This window comes from Corythoichthys intestinalis, chromosome 6 (assembly GCF_030265065.1).
Source record: "Corythoichthys intestinalis isolate RoL2023-P3 chromosome 6, ASM3026506v1, whole genome shotgun sequence".
Lineage (NCBI taxonomy): Eukaryota > Metazoa > Chordata > Actinopteri > Syngnathiformes > Syngnathidae > Corythoichthys > Corythoichthys intestinalis.
The window spans coordinates 58541160-58554240 of record NC_080400.1 but is presented as its reverse complement, the minus strand read 5'-3'; the positions used below and the strand labels follow the sequence as shown (position 1 = coordinate 58554240).

Sequence of the window (13081 nt, the reverse complement as noted above, 5' to 3'; positions counted from 1 at the left end):
ATAGAATGTAAAAGGACGGTAAATATTTGATGAAACAAAGTCTTAAACGTATACTGCAAATCACCTGGTTCTTAAGTTGAGCAATTTCCCGCTTGCTTGGTGCATTGTTTTTTATGTGATCCAACATTATCTGAGCATCAGCCAGCAAAGTCTTTGTCCTCTTCAGGTCTTTCCTCAGACGTTTCTCAGTCTCACCGTCACAACTTCTCACCTGCATATGGAAGCAAGATTGGACTGATTCTATTCCAACATGGTTGACCTTTGTATTCTATCACAAATTGTGGTAACTTTTAAATGGTAGCAGGGCAGATTCATATAAAACCGGGTAATATAGAAACAAACATGCTGTAGCCAAAAGCTAATCACAGCTGCTTTAAGAGAACTGTTCAAAATAAGCTAATTGAAGACTCCACCTACATTGTTCTGTTTGACTATTCATTAAAAAAACTCGATTCTAAGATATGGCGATATTACGTCACGCAATTCTCATATCGAATCAAAATCCGTCTGTATCGATCCTTACACGTGTGTTTTTGGTGGAAATAAACAATTCAGTGGCTGAACTACAGCTGTCCAGTAGTTGGCAGCGCACAGCAGCATTATCTTGCAGTCTTCTGAAGTAACAACAACATTAGACTAATCAGAGTTTTGTGTACGTTGCCCTCTAGAGGTATCTCGGATTAGTCCTTTTATAGGTCTGAAATTTGGCTCATTTTGGCTTTGACGGAAAAAAATGGAGTTTTTTTCTCGCTTCATCTTACATAAAAATCATTCCACTTACGAAAAACAATACGTAGTATAAAAGATGTAATTCCAGTTCGCAGAAAGTTTGAAAAGTACCACTATAAGCGCCCTTGTACTGTCATCGCTATGACGTTGATACTCAGTCTAAGCTAGACAGCGAGCTAAACTCCGAAAGGATGCCAGAAGTCTGTGTGTTTTGCTGCCTGTATTAAGCTGTTCCTGACATCAACCCTTTGCGAAAAAATGAAAATAGAATAAATCAGCTTCGTCCTCAATGACATATTCAACAGCAATAATATTATACTTAGGTGCTAATACAGCAATAACTCCTATACAAACTGTTAGCATGCATTAGCTAGGGCTGCAACTAATGATTTTTTAATTATTTTTATAATCGATAAATCGGATGATTAAATAAACGTTTATTTGGATAAAGGTCACTTTTTTCCAATTACCATCACAATTTAACTTGAAGTTGTTTTAGACATGTTGTTAATAACAATGGAGACAAAATGGCTGCCGTTTCCTTACAAAATAATATTCTATTACAGCTTCCTGACTTAGCTGTAGTCTACAACTGTACTGTTTTAAGTGCATAAAACTTGTTATAGTTTATAATAAAGGTTCTGAGTATAAAACGTACAAAGAATTACCAGTACACAAATCAGACAAAAGTCCTGTGATTGAGATTTTTTTCCTTGCTGGCAAAGCGCTGATATCAATTGTGTCAGTAACTCACTTATTTTCTTTAAACAATCTAAACAACAAAATCGAATAAGTAGGCAGACTTCATTGAATCAGTTTTCTTTATCAAACAGTTGTTCAGAAATAAAATACAAATCCATGTTCAAACCACTTCTCTTATCTACAGTTTGAGTTTGTGTTAAAAGGATACTCTAATCTGTTATTCAATGGGTTTATGTGAGTGGTTTGTTTATAAAAAGAAATGAGACGTTATTTATGTAACAATAACTCAAGTGCTAATATGCGTCTCCAAAACACAATACCAACCGACGTTTAAAACACTGATTAGCATAATCGCTAACTAGCTTAGCGCTCTGTGCTAAGTAGTAACATCTCATCAACAAAGAATACAAACAATACAATTAGCTTAATTTACTCACCTCTGACAGAGGCACACTGGATCGAACACAAAAGACAATCTAACTCTCGAGACTTCGTAAAGTTATTGATTCAGCAACCCAACCTGAGTGTAGCAGTGAACTCTCTCTCTCTTGCTCTAATCACCGGCACGCACGTAGCCTCACATTACACACAAATAAGAACCCATACAGGACTGTTAATAGCTGCCAGCAAAAATCTATTGTAAAGTTCATTGGTAACTAATAAATATAAAACAAGCATCAAAAGGCGGGCGTAGGCTTGAAGCGGTACTTATTCCTCTTTCTCATTCACTCGGCTAAATGACTTCTTCGTGTGTGTAAATGCATATTTCTTCACGTGCAGTCTAAAGCACTACGTGCACTAAGCTGCGCGCGCCAAAATAAAAACAGTGCCTCACTTCTACACTTCTCCTTCATAACAGGTATTCACGGTTGGGTCAAGCATATTGAATGATTCAAATGTATTCGGCTCTTATTTCAATCTGGTTTTACCCTTATTACAAAATTTAATGTGGTGTTTTAGCAGTGCTCGGAACGAATTAGGCGATTTACATGTAAAATGCGATTCGTTATCCGAAAAAAACCATGACACGAAAGCCACTCCGGAACAAATTAATTCTGTACCTTGAGATACCACTTTATATCTAAATCAGGAATCAATTCCTCCAATGGACTTTAATGAAGCCAGAAAAATGACAGTTCAACGCGTACCTTGTCCTGTGCGGATAGAAACTTGGACTCCATCTCTCTTTTCTCTTTCAGAACTTTCTGCTTTTCATCATACTCCTCCTCCAGCTGGACTTCCATTTGTTTTAACTAGACAAACAGAGCAGCATTCATCATGTCAGTGTCAAAGTATCACAAGTGATCCAAAAAAGATAAACAGTGTGATAAAGACCTTATGTGTGTGTAAACAAACCACTTTACCTTCTTGCTGTATGACTGTCTTATTTCCTCGACTTCATCATCTTTGCTCTCTATTTCCTTGGAATGGGTTTGGCGCAAACGCTCCATCTCCATCTCAAGGCGTAATTTAGCCTATTTGGCAGAGGAGACATGCAGTACGGTAAATATATGCCAACATTCACCATACTTCGATAAAGAAGCATTCACTACTTTTAGTTTTATTTATTGGGAATTCTACAGCAGATATTGTTTAGAAGCTTTAGCAGGGAAGACCTCCCTCTCCCCAGCTACTTCAAGCAACTCCTCCGGTGGGATCCTGAGGCGTTCTAAGGCCAGACGAGAGACATAGTCCCTTTCAGGGTGTCCTGGTTAATCCCCGGGGCCTTCCGCCAGTGGGCCATACCCGGAACACCTCTCCGTTAGGTGTCCAGGAGGCATCCGAACCAGATGCCCGAGCCACCTCAGCTGGCTCCTCTCAATGCGGAGGAGCAGGGCTCGACCCAGAGTCCAAGGCAGAGCCCTGACACCCTGCTGACGAAAAAAACTTTTCGGCCGCTTGTAACAGGGATCTTCTTTCGAGCCACAGCTCGTGACCGTAGGTGAGGGTAAGAACGTAAATCGAGAGCTTCGCCTTTTGGCTCAGCTCCTTCTTCACCACGACGGACCAGTGCAGAGTCAGCATCACTGTAGATGCTGCACTGATCCGCCTGTCGATCTCAACAAGACCCAAAGGTACTTGAACTCCTCCACTTATGGCTTTCTGATGAAACCAACCCATTTTCTATTGCTGATGACGGAAGACCAGACAAGTTAGAATCCAACTTTTTTTTATGGCGAAACAAGAGCAAAAGTGAGGAGTTCTGCTTTGAAAATGACTATCAGGAAGTAGGTCTAAAAAGAGGTTGTCATTATTGAATGTAGATCTTAAACAAATACTCGAGCAACTCGAGTTTAAAAACTGATTCGAGTAATTTTATTCACCTCGAGGAATCATTTAATTTTGCCAGCTCTAAGCATCACGTTTTGCCCGGACTACTTTTAATGCGGGAGAACGCGCTGAGGTCACGTGCGTAGAGGAGGAAGCAATAAAAAAAAAAAAAAAAAAATTAAAAAACTTACCGCGGCCGACAGCCGCTACATCTTTAAGCAGTAGACTTCTCATCGCTAGTAAATATAACGTTACTGTCACTCGATCACGTAACGTTAGCCCCTCGGAGGGCTAGGTTTCTATTGATTATGAACACTGTCGATGCGTGGCTAACGTGTTTTACATACAGGCTTTATTTAATCTGTAAAAACACAGCACTGTAGAGTGATGAGGGTGTAAAATTAAAACATAATAAAGATCACTGTCAGTTTTTAGCTCAGTAGTCACCAAGTAGCACTGGTCCCTAATGTGCACAGGTATCATACATTTATTTTGAACACTGCAAAAACTCAAAATCCTATCAGTACTTACAGTTTAGACTAACTTAAAACTTAAATAGAACTTAAAAATACCTTGACACAAATAGAAATTAAATTGAAACACGTGGGAAAAACACGTAGCTTTCAAGTGATGTGTGTTATCAAGCGTAATTACATTTTTAGGTAATTAATATATTTTTTTTTTTATAAGATCTAGAAGTTTTTGGAGTTAAAGCAGTGAATTTTTTTTTCTAGTCACATCTTAGATGCAAATGTTGGCTGTTTTCAACAATGTACATCGCAAATAAAGACATTGATTGACTGAAAATGGTTCAATATTGGATTAAATGTCTTTTTTTCTCATGTATAATGTATAATTGCTCTTTACCTAAAAAAAGTTTTATCCGATTACTCGATTAATCGATAGAATTTTCAGTCGATTACTCGATTACTAAAATATTCGATAGCTGCAGCCCAAATTGAATGAGTGAGTTTTATTCCTAAATTCTTGATTTGTACCTGTTCCAACATCTGGATGGTTCCTGCCTGCTCATCAAGCTCTTCTTCCTGGTCTTTCACCTTTGCCTCCATGTCGCGAAGCTGCTTTCTGACCTGAATAAACATGATATCGTTTACAGCAAATAAAATAAAGCTTTTGCAGTGTTCTTGAATTTCAGATAAAGCTGTACAATAGGCCGTGAAAAAAAGACTCATCTGCTTATTGCAGTACATTTACATATGGTTGAAAGTAAGCAGACCTTAGCAAGTGATGCTTCATCTTTGGACTCTTGGGAGTTGAGATCTTGTAGTTCAGCCTCCAGCTGATCCAATTTAAGATTGATAGCACACACTTCGAGGTCCTTGTCCTAAAGAATTAAACAGAAAACAACACGGGGTGCTTTCAGGTCAGTATGAAAAAATTAACAACTGAAGGGAATAGTATTTTTTTCTCGTATTTACCGTTCAACTGTTTGTATTACTCAAACAAACTTAATTTAATCAATCAGGGAATAGTATCTTTTCTCGTATTTACTGTTTGACTGTTTAATTTACTCTAACGTACGCAGTATAAAATAAATAGCATTTATATCATAGTTTAAGGAAAACAAGCAGAATATATTTGACATAGGGCATAAGAGCTAAATGACACCTTCTGACCACGGAAGCCCAACGCGTGCACGATGCAGCTGACTGAGCAAGATTGACCCTGACTACCAGGTGATAGGCAAAACATTTACAAGCCTGCGTCTGCAACACCAAATCCCGTAATCAGCTCTTCAGGACAATCCAGAACAAATGGCTGGACGTCCTGTACCACCACAACACCCGATAAGAAAAACAACTCTTAGTTTGACAGCTCGGCGCCTCTCAGACGTCAAGGCAGGCCGAACCTCCCACCTCAGTTGCCTCAGTAACCATGACCTAGCAACGAACGGTGATGCACGAACTTCTGCAACAGAAGAATTATCCTACACAACACCAAGGCCCACCGTAGCACAGATTTAAAAAAGACTGAATATTTAAATAAAAACTGTTGCTTCTCGGGAACATTCCGATGTGCTCGTTGTTTTGCTAACCCTGGATCCAGAATTGCCTCTCCTCTCTGTCGGGGACTTATTTGCTGTTTGCCTTGCGTTTTGATCACTGTCAACCTGAACAAATTGTCAACTTGTGTTTTGAAGCCTTTTTCCAGCTTTCAAAATGGAGTCCGTACAAGGGGTTAAGACTAAGGTGAACGCGCGAAGTTTGGCCTTTTGGCTGGGTTGTCGAAGTTTGACCGGCCAGGGGTCATTGGAGCTGCGCCAGCGCTGGTCCGGCTGGCGTGATTCCGGCAATCGGGCTAAAAGGATTAGATTCCTTCACAACATAACAGAAAAGAACACCAAGCAAGTCGGTACTTTATATGGACATTTTCATGCAGATAAAAAACCTGATCGGAATAAAAATGCTTTATGTACACATCCCATTCGGAACATTCTATCCCAATCGAGATTTAATTACAACCGAGTGGGGTGGTTTATGTTGACTGATAATCAGATCGGCGCGCATGAAAATATTTGTATCTAAAAAAATTTAACGGTCTTTAGTAGGGATGTTCCAAATGCTTATTTTGCCTTCATAATTAGGGCCCGAGCACTAAGCGTGCGAAGGCCCTATTGTTTTGCAAAGGATTATTTATTTATTTATTTTTTAAAAATTTATTATTTATTTTTTTTCAGGGCAAATGAAAACGGCCAATTTGGAGGCCTGAACATGCACGAAAAGTCACCAAAATTTGCACATACGTGTGGATAATTGTAAATTTCGATAATTTTGCAACGTTGAAAAAAAATCTAACAAAATGGCTCAGTGGCGCCCCCTTGAAATTTTAAAATTGGCCTATAACATTAGGGTATGACAGCGTAGAGCGATGAAATTTGGGGAGTCTATACCTTGTCCAAAACCGCTCCAAAACAGCATTTACACCCATATTCCAAACCCAACAGGAAATCGGTTATTTTGGATCGAATATGAAATTTTTATCGATTTACAGGGTGCACATTTGAGACCTTTTCGCCGAGGTAGTTAATTGGATCATCTTCAAAATTGGTGAGAATGTTCAGGAGACATATGAGAGCTTAAGTTTTCAAAATGGTGCGTTTTCATTCACGGGTCTGACCTGGGCGTGGTGCCAAAGTCGGCCATTTTTTCGGCAAAATGACAAGTTCAGTAAATGACTAATAGTTCCTTGACACAACGTTCAATATTTTTCATATCTGGTATGTATGTGCGATATCCCACCCTTAACACGAGTGCATTGAAATATTACCCATTAGGCCTAGCGCCCCCTAGTGAGAACAGGAAATGCCTTTTTTTACGCGACAGGTTCCTCCTCCAAGGGAAAAAAATCTGTTGACCTCAAACCTGCATCAGGGGAGCCTTAAGACCTGTGTTCAGGTGCCTAATGAAAAATATTGAGGTTTCGTTGAAGCGGAGGGGTCCAAACAGGAAAGTGAAAATGACCGTCAACAATTTGCCTCACAAAAAACTTTGAACAGTCATAACTCAGCAGATATACAACATATCTGCGCCAAACTTCCCATGCTTGTTGAGAGTCATACCCTGAAGGGTCTTGTAAGGGTCATTTGCATCAACTCTACAGTGCCAACTAGTGGCGACAGAAAGGAGTTTTAAAAAAGGCCTTTCCTATTGGGTTTTTTCAACGTAGAGCAATGAAATTTGGGGAGTCTATACCTTATGCAAAACTGTTCCAAAAAGTCTCTTGCACCCATTTTCCAAATCCAACAGAAAATCGGGTATTTTGGATCGAATGTGAAATTTTTATCCATTTGTAGTATAGTTTACATTTGGAGGCCTAAACATGCACGAAAACTCACCAAATTTCGCACATACATGCGGCTTTGCGTGGATTTTGATAATCTTGCGACGTTACAAAAAAATGTAACAAAATGGCTCAGTGGCGCCCCCTTGAATTTTTCAAAAAGGCGTTTCCTATTAGGTTCTTTTAACGTAGAGCAATGAAATTTGGGGAGTCGATACCTTGTGCAAAACTGCTCCAAAAAGTCTCTTGAACCCATATTCCAAACCCAACAGGAAATCGGGTATTTTGGATCGAATGTGAAATTTTTATCAATTAACAGGGTGCACATTTGAGACCTTGTCAGAGAGGGAGTCAGTTGGATCATTTTCAAAATTGGTGACACTATTCAGGAGACATAGGAGATGTAAAATTTTCAAAATGGTGTGTTTTCATTCATGGGTCTGACCTGGGCGTGGTGCCAAAGTCGGCCATTTTTTCGGCAAATTGACAAATTCAGTAAAACACTAATAGCTCCTTGACACAACGTTCAATCTTTTTCATATCTGGCATGTATGTGCTGGATCCCACCCTTAACATGAGTACATTGAAACATTATCCATTAGGCCTAGCGCCACCTAGTGGGAACAGGAAATGCCTTTTTTTACTAAACAGGCTCCTCCTCCAAGGAAAAAAATATATTTATCTGAAACCTGCATCAGGGGAGCCATAAGACATGTGTTCAGGTGCCTGATGAAAAATACTGAGGTTTGGTTGAAGCAGAAGAGTCCAACAGGAGAAGTGAAAATGACTGAAGCCATTTCGTCTCACAACAAGTTTTGAACAGTCATAACTTCTACAACATATCTGCACCAAACATCTCGTGCTTGTTGAGTCATACTCTGAAGGGTCCTGTAGGGGTCATTTGCATCAACCCTATAGCGCCAACTAGTGGCAATAGAAAGTCACTCATTTTTCAAATATATTTCCAGTTCTTTTCAGGTTGGTCATTGTAGTTTCAAGACCTTTTGAAATACTTATTTTACGGCCCATGTCCACGTCTCTGTCTGTTGCCGTGATGACACTTTATTCACTCCTTTTTTGTAGTACTCTCTCCAATAGGGGTTTTTATCTCTTAGGTGTGTGAATGTAAAGAGGCAACTTTCGAGCATGTTAGGTTCTAATGAGATGATTAGAGAGGACGATCTGACACCACCCTGACCTGCACACTGTCCGAGTTGCGCTAGATTGCGAGGGCCCGTTCAGTCCTGCTTGCAGGCCTAGTGTGAATTATTTTTTAACACGAATAACGTACAAAAATGCTTTTCTTTATCAAATGGTACAATGAGTGAGTCCACTCAAATCCAGTCACGCTTTGACGCTCATGCTGCTGAGAACAGCCTCTCACTTAGGGCGTTTTCACATTAGACCAAAAGGCCCAGGGTCCGATTGGAGAGCTACCTTGCAAATGACTTGTTGAAAAGGTTCAGCATTCACACTGCGCCCACCGAACTTTCTGAGTAAAATCACGTGGACAAACGGCGCACTCATTGATTGGACAAAAAAAAAAAAAACTTCTCTCATATGCACATACCTGTCAAGTTGTACGGTTTCGGCGTAATTTGTACAAGTGAGCACTGATTTTTAAATGTGTATGTGTACGCCTTACTGGAATCTGTATGTTTTTCATGCATTACGTTTTTTTTTCCTCTGTTCGGATTTTGTCACCGTTTCGGCAACGAGACAATGTGCGTTGGTTGAATGACGCGAGAAAAGTCAAAGACACGGGGAGAGAGAAGAGAGTTTGTTGTGACGCTGTAGCAAGCGCGATGCTAGGCTAGGTGGCTCCAATATTTCCTGACTGTATCCGACAGCCTACAATCTATGCCTAGATATTACATGCACGCAAAATGACAGACTTGTCGGCGTTGAAAACAGCCACCATTTTAAAGCAGTAGACTTCTCAAAAAGGCTCTGTTGTAGTGAACCTTCCGAGCGAACCTAAATCTGCAAAATCTTGACTTGAATCTATCTTTAAATGATGACTAAATCTGCAAAATCTTCACTTGAATCTATCTTTAAATGATGAAACAGTTTTACAACTTTCACAAGTTGAAAGTAGACAGAAGGGAAGTAATGCAAAAACAGGAGCAATTTACTTTAACAGTTGATTCACAACATTAGAGCAGCAACACAACATTTGGCCATAGTTAATCGTTTGTCAACTTGCCATTGTTGATTTTGAATAGCATGCACGCTGTACTTCCGCTTCCAAGGATGCCCTGCGTATATCGTCACTTCACACTGTAACTCTGCATATAAAGTAGGAAAAGTGCACCTTGCTCTGGTTGCATTCACAGGCAAAGCCGGTTGCGCTGAAAGCAGACTGAGACTCACGACTTTTGAGCGGACCAGAATTCGTTTGTTTGGTCCGAACCAGATTTCGAATGCACATTCACATTTACAAAACGAAGCAGACTACCTGAGAAAAAGAACTGTCTATGCTAGTGTGAAAATGCCCTTACACAATGAGTTGCCCCAGCACACCTATGCAAGTTTAACAATGATTGACACATTTGTGCCTTTGATCAAATAGCTAGCAAGCTTCTCTGGCAAGATCAAAGCCACAAACCTGTCAGTCATCGTTAACTTTAAGTACCAAATGCAAGCTGGACAGTTTGGTCACACTTCTTAGCAGGAAGGAGGGTGAGAGGGTATATTTTCTAAATTAAAAACCCGATCCTTTGCACCCGATTTCGAGCTTCTGAAAAATCAGCCTCATTTCCTACCACGTGATCGGATCGGGACATCCCTAGTCTTTACGAGCATGTCTGTGAACTCAGTATATGAGTTTCTGTTATTTCCAGAAGATTTGAGAAGGAGAGCAAGTGGAAAACAGGGTAGACTCAACTGGTCTGTTGACAAACACGATACTTGAGATACTAAAAGATTTTGAAATTATTGAAAAACTTGATGGTAGAAAAACGGTGAAAATACACAAAGTAATGCTAAAGTTTCATGTAAAAATGGACGGAGCAATGTTTTGTTGATACGGAAGTCATTCCTGTTTCTTCTTCTTCTTCTACTACTATTTCTGGTACATTAGGGCAATCAGCAAAGGTCAAAATAATTTTTTCCAACCAAAAGTGAGATTCTGAGTGTCCATGAAAACAGTGCATCCGATCATAATTTTAATCTGAACGCTGTATGAAGAAATTTTGTCCATTTCATCATGAGCAAGATCTTTGCCATGGTAAAACTGAAGTACATTTCACTCGCTATCAAGATGAATGCAAACATTTTTACATGAATGTAAATATTTTTACATGACAATCACCACTAAGTTAGAAGCAAATATAATGTAAAGATGTGCAAAATCAAGCAACTACAGTACATACTCGATATACTTTACCTCAACTTGTTGTCTGAGACTGAAGGCCTCTCCGGTGAGCATGTCTTTCTCTCTGGCCAGTTTATCTCTCAATGTCTTTTCCCTCTGCACTTCGTCCTGGGCTGCACTGAGTTCACTGTCGAACCTGCACAGAAACACGAACAATTTGATGTATAACACTATCAGACTAAGAAATAGAGCACTTTGTTTTTCTGTTGACATTTACCCGAGGTGGGTAGAGCAGCCAAAAATTTGACTCAAGTAACGGTAGCGTTACTTCCAAATAATATTACTCTAGTGAAAGTAAAAAATAGTCATCCAAAAATTTTTAATCACGCACAAGTAAAAAAGTATTTGGTGAAAAGAAAACTCAAGTAGTATGTAAAATCTTACATTGTCTTTTACTCTAATGGTATAAATTTTTTTCAGCGCATCAACACATAACAACTGTTATTATACTGTAACTGTACTAAAACATGACTGTTATAGGCCACCAGAATTATTATACTGTAACTGTACTAAAACATGACTGTACTAGGCCACGAGAATATACAAAAAAAAACACTGAATTAGAAACATCTACAGAAATGAAACATAACCCGTCCAAAGAGCACGAGTGCCCTTCTAGTGGAGAAAACATCGTTCCAAGCATGAAATTAAAACGGTCATCTCTTCAGTTCTCTGTGGTCTATTGGTGCCAAACAAAAACTGGGCGAGAGGTTGAAATCCGCATTTTGAAATAATGTTGCCCCACACTGCTGGTCAAAAGTACTGGCACCCCTGCAATTCTGTCAAATAATGCTCAATTTCTCCCAGAAAATTACTCCCAATTACAAATGCTTTGGTAGTAATATATTCATTTATTTTGCTTGCAATGAAAAAACACAAAAGAGAATGGGAAACATTTTTTAATCACTTATCATTTTACACAAAACTCCCAAAATGGGCCGGACAAAAGTATTGATACGCTTTGAAAAATCATGTGATGCTTCTCTAATTTGTGTAATTAACAGCACCTGTTACTTACCTGTGGCACATAACTGTTGGTGGCAATAACTAAATCACACTTGCAGCCAGTTAAAATGGATTAAAGTTGACTCAACCTGTCTTGTGTCCTTGTGTGTACCACAATAAGCATGGAGAAAAGAAAGAAGACCAAAGAACTGTTTGAGGAGAAGCAACATTGCGAGGAAACATAGGCAATCTCAAGGCTACGAGTCCATCTCCAAAGACCTGAATGTTCCTGTGTTGACCGTGCGCAGTGTCATCAATAAGTGTAAAGCCCATGGCACTGTGGCTAACCTCCCTAGATGTGGCTAAAAAGAAAAATTGACGAGAGATTTCAATGAATGATTGTGCTGATGGTGGATAAAAAACCTCGAATAACATCCAAACAAGTTCAAGCTGTCCTGCGGTCCGAGGGTACAACAGTGTCAACCCGTACTATCCGTCGGTTTCTGAATGAAAAGGGACTCTATAGTAGGATACCCAGGAAAACCCCACTTCTGACCCAGAGACATAAAAAAAGCAAGGCTGGAGTTTGCTAAAACTTACCTGAGAAAGCCAAAAATGTTTTGGAGGAATCTTCTCTGGTCAGTTGAGACAAAAGTAGAGCTTTTGGGGAAAAGGCATCAACAGAGTTTACAGAAAAAAAAGAGGCCTTCAAAGGAAAGAACACGGCCCCCACAGTCAAACAGGGCGGCTGTTCCCTGATGTTTTGGGGTTGCTTTGCTACCTCTGGCACTGGACTGCTTGACCATGCGCATGGCAATATGAAGTCTGAAAACTAACAACAAATTTTGAGGCATAATGTAGGCCCAGTGTGAGAAAGTTGGGTCTCCTTCAGAGGTCATGGGTCTTCCAACAGGACGATGACCCAAAACACACTTCAAAAAGCACTAGAAAATGGTTTGAGAGAAAGCACTGGAGACTTCTAAAGTGGCCAGCAATGAGTCCAGACCTGGATCCCATAGAACACCTGTGGAGAGATCTGAAAATGGCTGTTTGGAGAAGGCATCTTTCAAACCTCAAAGACCTGGAGCAGTTGGCCAAAGACGAATGGTCTAAAATTCTAGCAGAGCATTGTAAGAAACTCACTGATGGATACCGGAACCGGTTGTTCGCAGTTATTTTGTCGAAAGTTTGTGCTACCAAGTATTAGGCTGAGGGTGCCAATACTTTTGTCGGGCCCATTTTTGGAGTTTAGTGTTT

General features: G+C 39.8%; 1 protein-coding gene across 10 annotated transcripts in view; it reads right to left on the bottom strand.

The window, feature by feature from the left end:
- Window positions 1–13081, bottom strand: part of LOC130917327 (unconventional myosin-XVIIIa-like) — a 176664-nt gene that overhangs the window by 39872 nt on the left and 123711 nt on the right. For all 10 annotated transcript variants that reach the window (XM_057838614.1, XM_057838615.1, XM_057838610.1 and 7 more), the window contains 6 exons: window positions 10892–11015; window positions 4940–5047; window positions 4701–4793; window positions 2796–2906; window positions 2580–2684; window positions 65–211 (listed from right to left, as the gene is read on the bottom strand). In XM_057838614.1, the coding sequence (XP_057694597.1) occupies window positions 65–211; window positions 2580–2684; window positions 2796–2906; window positions 4701–4793; window positions 4940–5047; window positions 10892–11015 (688 nt within the window). The remainder of the gene's footprint in view (window positions 1–64; window positions 212–2579; window positions 2685–2795; window positions 2907–4700; window positions 4794–4939; window positions 5048–10891; window positions 11016–13081) is intronic.